The sequence below is a fragment of the Oncorhynchus kisutch genome, linkage group LG2 (assembly GCF_002021735.2).
Source record: "Oncorhynchus kisutch isolate 150728-3 linkage group LG2, Okis_V2, whole genome shotgun sequence".
Lineage (NCBI taxonomy): Eukaryota > Metazoa > Chordata > Actinopteri > Salmoniformes > Salmonidae > Oncorhynchus > Oncorhynchus kisutch.
The window spans coordinates 10,580,522-10,600,010 of NC_034175.2; the positions used below are offsets into that span (position 1 = coordinate 10,580,522).

The following is a 19,489-nucleotide window of genomic DNA, read 5'->3' on the forward strand; positions in this document are numbered from 1 at the left end:
GCTTACATATTGAATAACTCTGTGTTGCATAGTTGTTGTATAGTACAATCATTTATTTTGCCAATTTTCCTAACTGCATTAATGGGTATGCATGGCAGATCTGCTGTACATTTTGTGTCTTTCAAATAGGAATCCTTTCACTTGTACCCGGCTGTTAAAGACGAATAACATTTAAAAAAATTCTAGTAAACAGAATAGATAGATTGCCCTTTGTTTTTTCATTCGTGTCAGTATTTCCACAGCTGCTCTCCAGATGGAGGGATATGGAGTACAAAATGCAGAGTGAGAGCGCACAGTCAACATTATATGGTAAAACAACGTTTTAAAAAGTACTGAAGGAGTCTTGAACAATTATCTTTCTTTTTGGCACAATATCGACTTGCTTTGTTCTTCATTCGATTTTTGTGTTTATATATATATATATATCCACTGTTTCTATATATATATCCCATATTCCATCAGTCTTCTATTGTGTTTTCCGTTCACATTGCTATTTGTTCTGTTTAGAGTCTGATCCAAGCTGTAACAATGTAATGGTGACAAAACATTTTGCTTTCGAGTCAAATGAACGACACCACAAGGTTGTGAAGATTTTTTTTTGAAATTTTCTTTAAACTTGTGCATCAACTTCAAACAGTAAACTGTGTGCACTCCGTTTAGTTTTCATAACATGTTCAAAATTAGTTACAATGGCAAGAAAAAGTATGTGAACCCATTGGAATTACCTTGATTTCTGCATAAATTGGTCATCAAATTTGCTCTCATCTTCATCTAAGTCACAACAGACAAGCACAGTGTGCTTAAACTAATAACACACAAATTATTGTATTTTTCTTGTCTATATTGAATACATCATAATTTAAACATTTACAGTGTGGGTTGGAAAAGGTATGTGAACCCCTATGGCTTCTCTAAAAGCTAATTGGAGCCAGGAGTCAGTTAACCTGGAGTCCAATCAATGAGACGAGATTGAAGATGTTGGTTACAGCTGCCTTGCCCTATTAAAACACTCACAAAATTTGAGTTTGCTATTCACAAGAAGCATTGCCTGATGTGAACCATGCCTCGAACAAAACAGACCTCAGATTAAGAATTGTTGACTTGCATAAAGCTGGAAAGGGTTACAAAAGTATCTCTAAAAGCCTTGGTGTTCATCAGTCCACGGTAAGACAAATTGTCTATAAATGGAGAAAGTTCAACACTGTTGCTACTCTCCCTAGGAGTGGCCATCCTGCAAAGATGACTGCAAAAGCACAGCGCAGAATGTTCAATGAGGTTAAGAAGAATCTTAAGAGTGTCAGCTAAAAACCTACAGAAATCTCTGGAACATGCTAACATGTCTGTTGATGAGTCTACGATACGTAAAACACTGAACAAGAATGGTGTTCATGGGAGGACACTACAGAAGAAGTCACTGCAGTCCCCCCCCCAAAAAATAAAAATAATTCCCAAATTTATCAGGACATTTTGCAGAATAATGTAAGGCTATCTGTCAATTGAAGCTCAACAGAAGTTGGGTGACGCAACAGGACAACGACCCAAAACACAACAATAGAATGGCTTCAATAGAAGAAAATACACCTTCTGACTTCAACCTGATTTGAGATGCTGTGGCATTGACCTCTAGAGAGTAGTTCACACCAGACATCCCAAGAATATTTCTCAACTGAAACAGTTGTTTAAGAGGAATGGTCCAAAATTCCTCTTGACCGTTGTGCAGGTCTGATTGGTAACATTTGGTTGAGGTTATTGCTGCCAAAGGAGAGTCAACCAGTTATTAAATCCAAGGATTCACATACTTTTTCAACCCTGCACTGTGAATGTTTACACAGTGTGTTCAATAAAGACATGAAAACGTATAATTGTTTGTGTGTTATTAGTTTAAGCAGACTGTGCTTGTCTATTGTTGTGACCTAAATGAAGATCAGATCAAATTTGATGAACAATTTATGCAGAAATCCAGGTATTTCCAAAGGATTCACATACTTTTTCTTGCCACTGTCAGTGTTCTTTATTTTGTTAAATACATATTTTTCCGTTTTTATAACCATTTACACACAATTTCTCAGCACTGAAAACTAGCAGTCTATTGGAATTCAGGGGTGTAGAATGATAAGCATCATTGGCAGTCCTCTTCACTTCAGCTTCTTTGTGTGTATATATATGTATTCTTCTAATTATTGTTTAATCATTACTCTTCTTTCACCTGAAGTAAAAATATCTTTCTTTTAAATATGATTCCTTTACATGATAAAAATAGTTTTTCCAAAACATGTATTATGCCACTGAAGCTCAACCAGAATGCTCTGGAGACCCCATCGGTGTGATGCCGGTCCATGGGGGGGTTGTTCTCGTGACCCCCTGGAGGGGATTGTGTTAGGCCTGACGGGGCTATCCTAGATGGGGCTGCTATCCCTTGGGATGCCCACACGGCCCACAGTGGAGAGAGAGGCTCGCTGTCTGCCGTGGTGACATCCGTGGTGCATTTTGTGTTGATAAAAATTATTACAAAATTTTTGATTTTCTTCGTACAAAAACACTTTTTCATAGAAATTGTATTTGCACAAGTAAATGTGAGGATTTTGTTACTAAAATAAAAGCCACTAGAGTACAAAAAGAAACTTGAGACTTGACATTGAACAAAAAAGGAAACCAAAAAATGTGTACCCATCAAATCTGAAAATGAGGTGTGTACTGTATCCTTGCAGCTGCTGTGAAAATTCAGTCAATGAAAATATAAATAAAATAATAAATACTTGAATAAATAAATTCCTCATGTTGTGTGATTGCTGTGAATGTTGTTTCAGATCCACTCCTGCTGTCCTGCTTTCCTTCAATTCAAACTACTAAGGTTTCCAAGGTTACTACTTTCATCATGTCCGCAACTCTTCATGTCACTTCCAGTTCCTATCACCTAATTCCTCTATTACATCACTGCCTCACACCCGGTAATCTGTCTCTCTTGTATTTATATATGTATATATTTTTTCATTCAAAAAATGTTTTCCATTCCCCATCATTTAACAAAATGTTAGTACTCTGAAATAAAGTAAATGAAATCCCCTATTGCCTGATGGATAATGTACTGTATTCTTTCCAACAGTGAATCATATGAATAACGATGCCTCTGTACATGTTGGGAGCAGTTCTGTCCTGCTCACCAATGCGTTTTGGGCTTTGGGTTTCATTTGGAACTGGCTGTTTCTAGCCCATCTGTTCTCCTTCTTCTTCTATGGTTGAATAAAAACGAGATGCGTCCTTTACACACTCGCCAAATTATTTTCTCTCAGTTTCTTCTATTAGTGTCTGTGTATGTGTTTGCTCCATAACTATGACTGAGGGATGTACGCTCTCCTGATTCTACCTAACCAAGCTCTCTGCATGTGGTCTACTCAGTGAGAGAGAGAGAGTGGTTGGGTAGCAGATACAGATCACATGTCCAAATTGAATCAATATTTAACGTACAACCAAACATGTACAACCAAACATGTATCATATGTATGACATTCTATACTTTCAATTTAACCTGCCCTCCCTCCTTTCCTCTGAATCCTGGGTTTATCTCTCTCTTTTTTTATACTAAATCATGGCACCACTTGGTCACACCTTGCTCAGGTGCATTGCCAGGTAGATTAATGAGGTAACTCACATTGAATTGCTCCCAGGTTAGTTCAAGTTATTTCCACAGGAAACATTGTTGAATCTCTTTTCATTTCTTGCTTAGTGTTTCAAAACAACGATGCCAGACAGTCAGTCCAGTCAGTGATCAGAGCAGCTCAGTTCCTCTCTTCTCCACTTCTCTTCTCTTCTCCTTTCTTCTCATCTCCTCTCCCAATCTCCTCTCCCATCTCTCTTAACCCCCCCCCTCCAAATACACTCACATAAATCAACTATCACCCTTCCTCCCTCCCGCAATGTCTCTTCACCCTACACTCCTCCCTGTGACAGCAGAGAGAGAGATAGAGAGAGAGATAGAAAGAGTTAGAGGGATAGAGAGAGAGGGAGTCCTGTTCTAGGCCATGGTCTCTTTGCCTGGCAGTCTGCGGTCGTTGAAGGTGTGCATGTTGATGACGTCCTCTGTCTTCACCATGACGGGCGGCTGAGGCTTGTGTTTGAGGCGCCGCTGGCACTTGAGGGACACCCGCAACTCGTCCACCATGGCACTGCAGAAGGACCTCTGTAGGAGAGAGTGAAAGACAGAGAAAGAGAGAGAGAGAGAGAAAACAGGGATTTCAGAGAGAGCCTCCTCTAGTTCCAAACAATTTGGCAGTAATAAGCTCAGCAGAGCAGAGCACTGCAGAGCTTCTACTTCCCCAGGGCAGGCTCTCTACAGCCCCCTCTCTGAGAGCTGCCATGGTGACACAGAGCAAGCAGGGGAGAGAGGAGCTGGCTCAGGAAAGGGTGGGTGGGCTCGGGCTGGAGTTCAAGTTGGATGGAGGTTGCATGTCCATAGTCTTTTAGTGTAGTAGGTGGATAAAGGGGCTAGAAGTGGGTAGGAATCAGGACAGGATTTGCACTGGAGGTTGGCAGGGATTCCTCTTGTATTGGGAGACAATAGATTTAGCAACTTCATGTTTTCAGAGCGATGAGAAACATTGATTTTATCCACAGACTGTTATTGCAGTATTATAGGTATCTTACTACAGCCGTGCAGCTATTTGATCATGTACAGCAACACCTGATTATGGTAGCTTGCGTTAACAGCTTTAAATTATTAAAATGTGTTGACATACTGCTAATTAAAACATGCCTGTAGCCCTGGCAACGATTCAGTTTCAAATCAAGCACGGGTGTGAAGTTTGGTTGGTGAGTGGAGGGGATGGGATGAAGGAAGGGCTAGATGGTCTAGGGGGGGGGGTAATGCTTTGGGAAGGGTAGATTGAAGAGGGTTAGAAGGAAAGCTGTGCACAGTGCCGAATTGCTGGAGTCCATCTGGAGTCGCACACATGGCGAGTGAACGCACGTACACACAGGCAAGCGTGCAAGCACACTCTCTCTCTCTCACACACACACACACACACACACACACACACAGTGAGCATTCTAGGCTAGCTAAAGTGATTTCTCCATGGCAGATTTCCCCCATCCTTCTCTGCCAGGCAGCCCAGCCGGGGCCCAGGCCCATACAGCAGCATGACTTATTGATGCATATTACATCTCGTCTGACTCAAATCCCATGTAGCTGCATGGCCAATTAAGCTGCTGCCTCTTCTTCCTTCTCCTTTTCTCAAAAGCTACTCTGGCATTTTCAAATGGTGCACTGAACAACGCAGAGTGACTCAACTAAATCTGAAACTGCTATTCCTGGAGGTACTATTGGGGAAACAGATTTCAAGGGACTAATATGTGTTTAGAGTCTAGGTTAAATCTTTCACATAAAAACACAACTTATATTTTGGAACGGCACTATGGTGATGTCTGGTACAGGTACGTATGCCAAATAATTCAGAACCTCAACTGAGTTGATAGAGAACCGAGGGATGTCTACCTTAATAGCTGGAATGTGAAAGGGCTCAACCATCCTGTCAAGAGAAATAAGGCCTCTGCCCACCTCAAGCAATTGAAGGCTGGGTTGGTCTACCAGCAAGAACACAAGGATGAAGACAACAGTGAAGACGTTATACTGCTAAGTCAGCCAGTGATTGAGTGTCATTCAGTTACTCATGCCAATGCTTACCTAACAGGCTGCCTTCTCCTTAGTGCCTTTTTTCCTCATCTATGACCAGTAGGGTTATGACATTGTTATGAGTTGTCCTAATGAACAGTTATCTCACATGAACACATTCTATAGTTATGGCTATAGGACTCCCACCCATGCAAATGTTTTAATGCTTTCGCTTTCCAGCATACCAACAATCACATCAATTCACCAGTACTCAAAATTCTATGCATATTGAGTATATGGATTTGGGTGTACAAAGGTATGTACCTATCTGAGTGTATATGATATTACATGTTAGTATGTGCATGTGTGTATCATATTCATAAATCATATCTATATCATATATTGTTTGTCTTCTTCTCACAAAAAAACATACAGTAAAAAGCTACACCTGGAGTTGCAGGAATTACTCCTAGAAGTCCTGCTGATTGACTACAAGCCTTTCAGAAAACATGCTTTTCATGGCTATTGATTTTCTCTGGGAAAGAGAGATTGAATAGCATCTTCTACCTAGGACACTTCTCCCCTCATGAAGCTGTGGGCTTAGTGGCCATCTAGGACCAATATAAAAGTCCCAAAAGTAAAACCCCACCCATCTGGCTTTCCAGGCAGGCTAAGAAAATGCTCCCTGACTCAGGGGACACATCTCCATCATGGCCTCATGGCTGCTGGGCTCATAGTTGGATTGATGGTGGCTGTTTAGTGGTGGCCATTGAATTACAGAGTTTTAACGACCCCTTTTCTCCACCACCAGCAGCCCAATCCTGAGCTGAACAGGCTCAGGTCTCAGAGCACTTTGGGCTGGCTCAGAGGAAGACAGGAAGAAAACGTCCACTTAAGGAGGTGAGATGGAGAAATAATAAATCCAACACTTTTACTGCCTTAAAGCTTTTTTACTACCATTAATGGAGGAAGGCACTGGTGGGTATTTTTCAGGCTGCCCATGTACAGTACAGCCCAGTCAGTCTGTACCACCACATACACAGATCTATAGACCCCAGACCTGCTCATCAGGTTGGGTATGACAGCTGAGATGAAAAGACACCATAGTAGCTCCCACTCAATCTCTCACTCCATGATAGCATGATGGAGAAATGGAGGGCAAGCAAGAGATGAATAGTCACTTTTTTTGTGTGTGTGTAGTCAATTGGTGTCTGTGTGTGCACATCTGTCTGAGCAGGTGTGTGTGTGCACATATAAGTGCATGTGTACATTCCTGCGTGTGTGTGTGAATGCGTGCGTACGTGTGTGCGCGCGCACGCAATCGGGGAGCTGGATGGTTCCTCACACACAGCTGGTGATCCCTGTCCCTGGAGAGCCAGGTTATTCTGCAGCACCCTCAGCAGCAGGCAGGAGGAGGAGGAAGAGGCGGAAGAGGAGAAATGGAAGGAAGATGAAGAAGAGCTGAAGGAGCAGGAAGGGGAGGAGGAGGGAGAGGTGGAGGATAACGAGGTGGAAGAAAAGGAAAAGGGGGATAAGAAAGAGGAACAGGTGGAGAAGGAAGAGGGGGAAGTGGACAACCATGGTGATCATGGTATTTTTCTGAAAGCCAGCCATGTTGTGACAATGGGAATGTGTGGACTTGAGAGAAAGTCCTCATTGGGCGAACCAGAATGAAAAGCCTACTAAAACTTCAAATATTTCTCAATCTTTTATTAAAGTTAATAACCAGTGGAAAATATTAGACTGAAAACCTAATTATTCTGTATCACAATCTGAGTTAAGTAAATTAAAATAATTTCAAATAAACATACAATTATTGTCATTACAACATATATTTTTGGATTTGGCAAATAATATTAACAAATGTTGACATTATAAGGTGTATGACTCATAACATTAAATAAATGACTTGCCATTTTTATTTCTCTCTTTATCCTTTCTAATGTTACACAGAATACAGTAGCATTTGGACACACCTACTCATTCCCACAGTGTTCTATATGTTTACTATGTTCTACACTGTAGAGTAATAGGGAAGATATCCAAACTGTGAAATAACACGTATGGAATCATGTAGTAACCAATTTGTTAAACAAATCAAAATATATTTTATATTGAGATTCCTCAAAGTAACCACCCTTTGCCTTGGTGACAGCTTTGCACACTCTAGACATTCTCCGGATTGACTGACCTTCATGTCTTAAAGTAATGATGGAAAGTCATTTCTCTTTGCTTATTTGAGCTTTTCTTGCCATAATATGGAATTGGTCTTTTACCAAATTGGGCTATTTTCTGTTCACCACCCCTACCTTGTCACAACACAATGGATTGGCTCAAATGCATTAGGAAGGAAATACATTTTAACAAGGCACACCTATTAATTGAAATGCATTCCAGGTGACTACCTCATGAAGCTGATTGAGAGAATGCCAAGTGTGTGCAAAGCCGTCATCAAGGCAAAGGGTGGCGACTTAGAAGAATATAAAATATTAAATATATTTTGATATGTTTAACACTTTTTTGGTTACTACATGATTCTATATGTGTTATTTCATACTTTTGATGTCTTCACTCTTGTTCTACAATGTAGAAAATAGTAAAAATAAAGAAAACCCCTGGAATGAGGAGGTGTGTCCAAACTTTTGACTGGTACTGGAAGTAATTATAAAATGCAAATTTCAGGGTGTGCGCTATCAAGCATGACAAACCCAACAAAGAGATGCTTAGGAGAACATTTTTCAAGTTGACACTTTCAGCATCGTGGTGAAAATACAACCCTGTACTGTCAACACATTCAAGTAAAGGATCTTGTGCAATTAAATAAAATATCAGGTATTTTCAAATGTGACTAATTATTGAATTGATATGGGAAAACTTGGTACACTTGGTACTCTGCATATCGTGTCAAGGTTTAACAGTTACAACAGTAGCAACGGGCCACACATACTAAAATACACGTTGTGGTTGTGTGACACTCAAACCTCTTGGAGAATGTCTATTTGCTTTGGATGAATAAAACATGTATTGCTTCTCAGATAATCAGACACAAAAAAATGATTGATTGTGAGAATTTATGAAAAGCAATATACACCTGTGTCGGTTATCGATTGGATATTAAAATATTGAGGTACACAACTTACATAATTGTAGCATACAGGCACAGGTAGTGTGAAAAGAAAATGCTAAATGGACTGACAACTGACAACTACTCAAGTCTTCTTGAAAACAGATATGTGAGTGAGGTCTATTCTCTGTCTGGATATATCTGCTATCTACGCTCCTACGCCTAGTTCTGAGCTGATAAGAGTGTGAAACGTATCTTCTTCAACTGCTGTGTCTGACACAAAGACATGCTGAAGAACATCAGGAAGAGATCATGATCAACATCAAATGATGTTGAGGTTTCTATTAAATCATCACTCTCCTTCTCTTTTCTCTGGCTCGGCTGACTATTACTCCCTACTCTACTCACTACCAACCTTCCTTATGGGTTATGATTAGCCATATCATTCTTTAGGATTCTTTAAATGACATCCTATTGATGGGGGACCTCCCCTCCTGTCTACCCTGGCTGGTCTGTGGGTGTAGCGCTGTGCTGTGTGTGTGTGTTGTCGTTGACAGAAGGACTCTAAACATCACTTCACGACTAGATGCTCTGAAACATAGATATGGGGGCTTATGGCCGAGAAGCAGCAACAGCATCACTGCGTTGTGCGATCGATGGAGGGTGTAGAAAAAAGCTCTTAGTGCAGGCCAAGCTCCTGTGGAGAGCTAAGTAGGGGTTGGCGTTTGAGATTTATGAGACTGTTGTTGGGTGAGAGAGCATTGTGTTAGACAGGAATAGAAGGACAGGACCGGTCAGGACAGGGCAGGAGGGGCAGGGCAGGGCAGGCAGGACAGGACAGGACAGGCAGGCAGGGCAGGGCAGGGCAGGGCAGGGCAGGGCAGGGCAGGGCAGGGCAGGGCAGGGCAGGGCAGGGCAGGGCAGGCAGGACAGGCAGGACAGGGCAGGGAAGGAAGGACAGGGCAGGGCAGGGCAGGGCAAGGCAGGCAGGGCAGGACAGGGCAGGGCAGGCAGGACAGGAAGGACAGGGCAGGGAAGGAAGGACAGAGCAGGAAGGACAGGACAGGAAGGACAGAGCAGGAAGGACAGGACAGGGAGGACAGAGCAGGAAGGACAGGACAGGGCAGGCAGCACAGAGCAGGAAGGACAGAGCAGGGCAGGAAGGACAGGGCAGGACAGGGCAGGAAAATCAAGAGAGGAATCCCAGGAAGGACAGGACAGGAATCCCAGGAAGGACAGGACAAGAAGAACAGGACAGGAAGTACATGGGCTTAAGGGGAACATCAAAAGTTTTACATGCTGTTGATGACGAGTGATGTGTTGTTGTAGCCTTACACTTTCAATATGAGATTATTCAGTATAGTACTTAGTATGTTATAATAGCTGAAAGCTTACAAAACCAAGCCTTCAGAGAGTTTGCAATTATAGCTTGATTCAGTTTGGCTTGTCTGTCCAAAAGTTTGTATCTGATAATAATGATTCATTTTTTTGGGAGAGGATTGCTGTGGCTGTGTGTTGAGGGTGACATGAAGACGAGAGTGGCAAGGCGTATGACTGGTGACATTTACATGAACATTATGGATCATGCATTTGGGCCAACCTTCCAATCCCATCGTGTGAAACCTTTCGAACATGTACACTTAACCATGCACCAATGGCAACCTTTCATTGAAACGTTGTGACCAAAACATCGCTGCCAGTTCTTCCGACAGGAAACTTCCCAATCGGAACTATCTGAAGTAAAAAAAATACAATTTGTGCATTTTAAGGTAATTGTAGATGACTGGAGTCTCTGGAGTCTTTCGGGAGGTCATTTGAGCTGGTGGTTAAAGTCTACAGGTAGCTGCTTGGAGGGTCCGTGGTGACAGCAGAACTCCTCACGCTTCCTATCACCTTGGTGCCGTTGGGGCTAAGTGGATAAAGGCAAGAAAATGAACCCATACTTACTGTGTCTTAAAGAATATGGTGCATTGCTGTATCTACATAAACATCAGTGTTTCAGGAGCTGACCTGAGTATCATGTAAAATTGTCCTTGTGATCTCAGTGTAACTGAAATGGCTACCGTCTGTCTGTCCTTTTTGTACATCATGGACATTCAAATAAGTGTTAATACTGAACACGTGTAAATGTCCCCTCCACCTGTATCCAAACATCAAGTGCACTTTATTGAGTATGAGGTGAGGGATGGTTTAGTGCAAATACAACGAGACTAAATGTCTCTACTTTCATAATTGTGTGCTTTTTATGTCAGAAAAAAAAATATATGTGATAAAAATGTTATATTTTGTAAACCACAAAATAAATGTAAGCTAGGCCAAAACACAACGCTAATAGAAAAGTGGTCTCCTTGACAAGAATCTCTGTATAAAAGATCCACACACAGGCACATTGTCATTGCAACCTGGCTATACGTGAAAGGATGTTGCTTTACCTTTTCCAGCTGTGCGTTTTGTTTGGATTTATAGATGAACTCTCCGACTGCCACGAACACCGACAGGACGAGTCCAGCCGCCAGGACGATAAAGATGCCCCCGATGTTCTGGACCCCCAGAGCGCTGGCCTCCTTATTCTTCTCATCCTCCGGACAACCGTTCCCCCTCCACCACTTCTCCTTCATCATGTGCAGCTTTCCTTCTTCCTGCAGCTGCAGGATCGCTATGGTGATCTTGTCCCTGTACGGAGAACCTGAGGGACCAAAGAATAAATAATCAGGTGAGATTGAGATGGATAATAATTAGGAGGAAAGCGTGTGTTTGAGTACGTGAGCATGTGTGTGTACAGTACGTGTGCGTGTGTGTACAGTACGTGTGGGTGTGTGTGCGTGTGTTTGTGTACAGTACATGTGCGTGTGCGTGGCACCAACATCCCAGCCACAGTGTCCTGGCTGGTGCTGAATGCACCATAGATTCTCCCATGCAGCTCCCACAGTGGTTTCACAAACAATATACAAATAAACCCGAAATACATTCCAGGGACCAGCAATTTACCTCCTTTTATCTGCTCCTTTTGTTCTCTCATTAATACTGGTTGCCATGCTTAATTAGCGGTAATGTCTCTAGTGTGCATTGTTTTGTTTTGCTTAATAAATAAATGTGCTGCCGACATGTTGCTTTGAAGTGCTCCCTTCTGCCCCTCAGTGTGTGTGTGTGTGTGTGTGTGTGTGCACGTTCACGACATCTCCTCAGTGTCGGGAGTATTTCCCAGAACTCCCAGCAGCCTCCAGGCTTCCCCACACTAGCCAGGTAAACAGGGCTGGCGTGTTCGTGTTCCCTGCTGGCCAGATCAAACCCCGTCACATGCAGAGGCTTCTGATTAGACCTGAAGGGTGAAACCAAGTGAAAACACTTGAAATCTCCCCGACCCCCTTTCATATCATCGACTGGAGAGCTCTCCCTGTGGCTAGGGGCCCATATAATCAGGATGTTAATGCTGCTTGAAATATCTAAAACTCAATCACACTCCCTTATTATTATCTCATACACTTCAGAACTATAGCCAGCTTGGTGTTGAGGAGAGGGGAAAACAACTCTTCAGAACTATAGCCAGCTTGGTGTTGAGGAGAGGGGAAAACAACTCTTCAGAACTATAGCCAGCTTGGTGTTGAGAAGAGGGGAAAACAACTCTTCAGAACTATAGCCAGCTTGGTGTTGAGAAGAGGGGAAAACAACTCTCCAGAACTATAGCCAGCTTTGTGTTGAGAAGAGGGGAAAACAACTCTTCAGAACTATAGCCAGCTTTGTGTTGAGAAGAGGGGAAAACAACTCTTCAGAACTATAGCCAGCTTGGTGTTGAGAAGAGGGGAAAACAACTCTTCAGAACTATAGCCAGCTTGGTGTTGAGGAGAGGGGAAAACAACTCTCCAGAACTATAGCCAGCTTGGTGTTGAGAGGAGGAGAAAACAACTCTTCAGAACTATAGCCAGCTTGGTGTTGGAGAGGGGAAAACAACTCTTCAGAACTCTAGCCAGCTTGGTGTTGAGGAGAGGGGAAAACAACTCTTCAGAACTCTAGCCAGCTTGGTGTTGAGGAGAGGGGAAAACAACTCTTCAGAACTATAGCCAGCTTTGTGATGAGAGGGGAAAACAACTCTTCAGAACTATAGCCAGCTTGGTGTTGAGAGGAGAAAACAACACATGGCGATTGCCTGATGAATATTAAGTATCAAGGCTGTTTGTTGAGAAGCAACCATGCAGGGAACAATACAATGCTACTTGTTAGTATGTATGAGGACCAATACTATAGCAGCAGGAGCTGGGCAGACAAAAAGGCACGCAGTGATTGACAATCTCCATAGTAACACTTCCTCACTGTGCTGTTGCTATGCCTGAAGAGCAGAGAACAGTGGTGTTGCGATCACCAGGCCACCTCTGAATACTTTTAGATGCGTTATGTCCTTCATCGTCAGCTCAAGGCTTTGTGTGTGTGTCTCTCTCTCTTTTTGATCAGATCAACAACAGACAGGCAGAGCCCAGCGTACATGTTTGAAGACATGCATACCCATGGTGATAAATAATTTGAAACACACAGCACTAACTCTCATATAATTCATTGCCATCTAAATACATTTCTCTTCAGGTGTCACATTCATACAACAGCTACTGTAGCTAGTCCTGTGTGAGTCAGATCCCTCGCTACTGTAGCTAACCCTGTGTGTGTCAGATCACTCATTACTGTAGCTAGCCCTGTTTGTATCATATCACACACTACTGTAGCTAGCCTTGTGTGTGTCTGATCGCTCACTCTCTACTGTAGCTAGCCCTGTGTGTGTCTGATCGCTCACTACTGTAGCTAGCCTTGTGTGTGTCTGATCGCTCACTACTGTAGCTAGTCCTGTGTGTGTCAGATCACTCACTACTGTAGCTAGTCCTGTGTGTGTCAGATCACGCACTACTGTAGCTAGTCCTGTGTGTGTCAGATCACTCACTACCTGCAGCCCAAAATGAGAAACCCCAGAGAACACAGAATGGGGAGAAATTAATGAGGATTTTCAGATCCAGCAAAGCTCCAGCAGCAGCTAATGGGGATCCATAATAAATACAAAACAATACAATGATATAACATTGTGCTGGGTTAGTTTATGGCTGGTTTAATCATTAAATTATATCAATTGAACAGCACTGCTGCAGAGGCCAAACTAAATATTCTGCAGGGCAGTGGAACATGGCATTTCAGTAGAATCTAGAATGTCATTGTCTGTACTTCATAATCCTCCATAACAATTAAATGGACAATGAAATTATGTGGTTGTGGTCCGACTGTCTTTAGATAATGATTTCTGATGCCCTGTCACAATGTGAAGGAGGATGAAAAGTGTAAGCTACCCGAACCACAACTTGAACAGTTGAAGTAGGAAGTTTTCATACACCTTAGCCAAATCATTTAAACTCAGTTTTTCACAATTCCCGACATTTAATCCCAGTAAAAATGCCATGTTTTAGGTCAGTTAGGATCACCACGTTATTTTAAGAATGTGAAATGTCAGAGTAATAGTAGAGAGAATTAGTTATTTCAGCTTTTATTTCTTTCGTCACATTCCCAGTGGGTCAGAAGTTTACATACACTCAATTAGTATTTGGTAGCATTGCCTTTAAATTGTTTAACTTGGGTCAAACGTATCGGGTAGCCTTCCACAAGCTTCCCACAATAAGTTGGGTGAATTTTGGCCCATTCCTCCTGGCAGAGCTGGTGTAACTGAGTCAGGTTTGTTGGCCTCCTTGCTTACACATGCTTTTTCAGTTCTGCCTACAAATAGGATTGAGGTCAGGGCTTTGTGATGGCCACTCCAATACCTTGACTTTGTTGTTATTAACCCATTTTGCCACAACTTTGGAAGTATGCTTGGGGTCATTGTCCATTTGGAAGACCCATTTGCGACCAAGCTTTAACTTCCTGACTGATGTCTTGAGATGTTGCTTCAATATATCCACATAATTTTCCCCCTCATGATGCCATCTATTTTGTGAAGATCATCAGTCCCTCCTGCAGCAAAGCACACCCACAACATGATGCTGCCACCCCCACAACATGATGCTGCCACCCCTGTGCTTCACGGTTGGGATGGTGTTCTTCGGCTTGCAAGCCTCCCCCTTTTATCTCCAAACATAACGATGGTCATTATGGCCAAACAGTTCAATTTTTTTTTCATCAGACCAGAGGACATTTCTCCAAAAAGTACAATCTTTGTCCCCATGTGCAGTTACAAACCTTAGTCTTGTTTTTTTATGGCTGTTTTGGAGCAGTGGCTTCTTCCTTGCTGAGCGGCCTTTCAGGTTATGTCGATATAGGACTCGTTTTACTGTGGATAAAGATACTTTTGTACCTGTTTCCTCCAGCATCTTCACAAGGTCCTTTGCTGTTGTTCTGGGATTGATTTGCACTTTTCACACCAAGTACGTTCATCTCTAGGAGACAGAACGCATCTCCTTCCTGAGCGATATGATGGCTGTGTGGTCCCATATTTTTATTTATTTTTTATTTCATCTTTATTTAACCAGTTAGGCTAGTTGAGAACAAGTTCTCATTTACAACTGTGACCTGGCCAAGATAAAGCAAAGCAGTTCGACACATACAACAACACAGAGTTACACATGGAATAAACAAACACAGTCAATAATACAGTAGAAAAAGTATATATACAGTGTGTGCAAATGAGGTAAGATAAGGCAGGTAAGGCAATAATTAGGCCACGGTGGCAAAGTAATTACAATATAGCAATTAAACACTGGAATGGTAGAATGTGCAGAAGATGAATGTGCAAGTAGAGATACTGGGGTTCAAAGGAGCAAGATAAATAAATAAATAAATATAGAATGGGGATGAGAAAGTTAGATGGGCTATGTACAGATGCAGTGATCTGTTAGCTGTTCTGACAGCTGGTGCTTAAAGCTAGTGAGAGAGATATACTGTATGTCTCCAGCTTCATTGGTTTTTGCAGTTCGTTCCAGTCATTGGCAGCAGAGAACAGGAAGAAAAGGTGGCCAAAGGAGGAATTGGCTTTGGGGTTGACCAGTGAGATATACCTGCTGGAGCGCATGCTACGAGTGGGTGCTGCTATGGTGACCAGTGAGCTGAGATAAGGCGGGGCTTTACCTAGCAAAGACTTGTAGATGAGCTGGAGCCAGTGGGTTTGGCGATGAGTATGAAGCGAGGTTCAGCCAACGAGAGCATACAAGTCGCAGTGGTGGGTAGTATATGGGGCTTTGGTGACAAAACGGATGGCACTATGATAAACTGCATCGAATTTGTTGAGTAGAGTGTTGGAGGCTATTTTGTAAATGACATCGCCAAAGTCGAGAATCAGTTGGATGGTCAGTTTTACGAGGGAATGTTTGGCAGCATGAGTGAATGATGCTTTGTTGCGAAATAGGAAGCTAATTCTAGAATTAAGATGTTTGATGTGAGTCTGGAAGGAGAGTTTACAGTCTAACCAGACACCTACATATTTGTAGTTGTCCACATATTCTAAATCAGAACTGTCCAGAGTAGTGATGTTGGACGGGCGGGCAGGTGCAGGCAGCGATCGGTTGAAGAGCATGCATTTGGTTTTACTTGTATTTAAGAGCAGTTGGAGGCCATGGAAGGAGAGTTGTATGGCATTGAAGCTCGTCTGGAGGTTAGTTAACACAGTGTCCAAAGAAGGGACAGAAGTACACAGAATGGTGTTGTCTGCGTAGAGGTGGATCAGAGACTCACCAGCAGCAAGAGCAACATCATTGATGTTTACAGAGAAGAGAGTCGGCACGAGAATTGAACCCTGTGGCACCCCCATAGAGACTGCCAGAGGTCCGGACAACAGGCCCTCCGATTTGACACACTGAATTCTATCAGAGAAGTAGTTGGTGAACCAGGCGAGGCAGTCATTTGAGAAACCATGGTGTTTATACTTGCGTACTATTGTTTGTACAGATGAACGTGGTACCTTCAGGTGTTTGGAAATTGCTCCCAAGGATGAATTAAAAAAATTCTGAGGTCTTTGCTGATTTCTTTTGATTTTCCCATGATGTCAAGCAAAGAGGCACTGAGTTTGAAGGTAGGCCTTGAAATACATCCGCAGGTACACCTCCAATTGACTCAAATGATGTCAATTAGCCTATCAGAAGCTTCTAAAGCCATGACATCATTTTCTGGAATTTTCCAAGCTGTTTAAAAGCACAGTCAACTTAGTGTATGTAAACTTCTGCCCCACTGGAATTGTGATACAGTGAATTATAAGTGAGATAATCTGTCTGTAAAAAAATGTTGGAAAAATTACTTGTGTCATGCACAAAGTAGATGTCCTAACCGACTTGCCAAAACTATAGTTTGTTAACAAGAAATTTGAATGACTCCAACCTAAGTGTATGTAAACTTCCGACTTAAATTGTACGTCATTTAATTCATTCCCAGTTTGATTTGAATTACTCCAATGTGTGCAAAAGTATTGCAACTTTTCTTTAAAAAATGTGATAAAATAGTTATGGAAATGTGTTGGCAGTAGCCTGAGATCATTATAGAGTCCACAGCATTTTTGTATTGTGGTTAATACTGTATATACTGTGTTAATACACATCTTCCAATGACGTGACAGGTGAAGAAGCGGTTAGAAAATGGAAATGAAGTACTCTATTTCTATTGAGTCTTACTGGGTGAGAAATGGATGTACACAGAATGGTGTTGTCTGCGTAGAGGTGGATCAGAGACTCACCAGCAGCAAGAGCAACATCATTGATGTTTACAGAGAAGAGAGTCGGCACGAGAATTGAACCCTGTGGCACCCCCATAGAGACTGCCAGAGGTCCGGACAACAGGCCCTCCGATTTGACACACTGAATTCTATCAGAGAAGTAGTTGGTGAACCAGGCGAGGCAGTCATTTGAGAAACCATGGTGTTTATACTTGCGTACTATTGTTTGTACAGATGAACGTGGTACCTTCAGGTGTTTGGAAATTGCTCCCAAGGATGAATTCAAAAAATTCTGAGGTCTTCGCTGATTTCTTTTGATTTTCCCATGATGTCAAGCAAAGAGGCACTGAGTTTGAAGGTAGGCCTTGAAATACATCCGCAGGTACACCTCCAATTGACTCAAATGATGTCAATTAGCCTATCAGAAGCTTCTAAAGCCATGACATCATTTTCTGGAATTTTCCAAGCTGTTTAAAAGCACAGTCAACTTAGTGTATGTAAACTTCTGCCCCACTGGAATTGTGATACAGTGAATTATAAGTGAGATAATCTGTCTGTAAAAAAATGTTGGAAAAATTACTTGTGTCATGCACAAAGTAGATGTCCTAACCGACTTGCCAAAACTATAGTTTGTTAACAAGAAATTTGAATGACTCCAACCTAAGTGTATGTAAACTTCCGACTTAAATTGTACGTCATTTAATTCATTCCCAGTTTGATTTGAATTACTCCAATGTGTGCAAAAGTATTGCAACTTTTCTTTAAAAAATGTGATAAAATAGTTATGGAAATGTGTTGGCAGTAGCCTGAGATCATTATAGAGTCCACAGCATTTTTGTATTGTGGTTAATACTGTATATACTGTGTTAATACACATCTTCCAATGACGTGACAGGTGAAGAAGCGGTTAGAAAATGGAAATGAAGTACTCTATTTCTATTGAGTCTTACTGGGTGAGAAATGGATGAGAAAGTTTAGCACCGTTGTGTTTCTCAGTGATAAACAGAATATGTAAATGTGACGAGCTGAAAACAGGCCCTCTCAACATGGGGTAGCCATAAATGTTGAGCCATAATTCTCCAACAGAAGAAACATAGGAGAGGGAACTGACAGACCATCGTGAATCCAGGATAAGACACATAGCTGTAATCTGTCAGATCAAAGCGAGTAATAGCACACCAATTCCTAATGCATTGTCTCTCCACAAAACAGCATGGAAAATGTTCCTGGCACGCTCAAGTACATGTCGTATATTTAGCCTTGTTCTAAGACTTTGTTTTCCTTCTTTGTAATACAGCTCCAGATTTGTTTTGCATGTTAAGTCGATCAGGGGGAAATATAAAAGAGAGGAAATGGATGTGTGTAAATATTTAAAAGTATTACTTTCAGGGCCTACAATTACCTCTAAATGCCTGGAGAATACTGTTATTATCAAAACACTTCCGCAAACATATTCCACCCTGTGCTTTGATTGTGCTCACATATACTTTCTGGTAAACTGTAGTTCACAGACTCTTCTAGACTGACATCTTTATTCCGCCCCAGCTAGGTCTGTCATATATTCTCCATTTGTCCTCATACCCCACCCCCACCATCTCTTTGTTCCTCCCTCCTTCCCTCAACCGTTCCCTCCCTGTCTCTCCTGTCTGTCTCATACTCCTGTCTATCTCCTTCTCCTGTCTCTCTCTCTCTCTCCTGTCTCTCTCTCTCTCTCCTGTCTCTCTCTCTCTCTCCTGTCTCTCTCTCTTTTTTAATTATTTTTTTATTTCACCTTTATTTAACCAGGTAGGCTAGTTGAGAACAAGTTCTCATTTACAACTGCGACCTGGCCAAGATAAAGCATAGCAGTGTGAACAGACAACAACACAGAGTTACACATGGAGTAAACAATAAACAAGTCAATAACACAGTAGAAAAAAAAGAGTCTATATACATGGTGTGCAAAAGGCATGAGGAGGTAGGCAATAAATAGGCCATAGCAGCAAATAATGACAATTTTTCAGATTAACACTGGCGTGATAAATGATCAGATGGTCATGTGCAGGTAGAAATACTGGTGTGCAAAAGAGCAGAAAAGTAAATAAATAAAAACAGTATGGGGATGAGGAAGGTAAATTGGGTGGGCTATTTACATATGGACTATGTACAGCTGCAGCAA

The 19,489-nt window shown here is 42.0% G+C and overlaps 1 protein-coding gene across 1 annotated transcript in view; it reads right to left on the minus strand.

The window, feature by feature from the left end:
• Window positions 1-585: 585 nt before the first annotated feature.
• The window catches only part of LOC109901194 (glutamate receptor ionotropic, kainate 2), a gene marked incomplete at its 5' end in the record, with an annotated part of 156,119 nt that continues 137,215 nt past the window's right edge, over window positions 586-19,489 (minus strand). Inside the window, 2 exons of the mRNA XM_031836208.1 lie at window positions 586-4,177; window positions 11,102-11,355. Of these exons, the coding sequence (XP_031692068.1) occupies window positions 4,013-4,177; window positions 11,102-11,355 (419 nt within the window). The remainder of the gene's footprint in view (window positions 4,178-11,101; window positions 11,356-19,489) is intronic.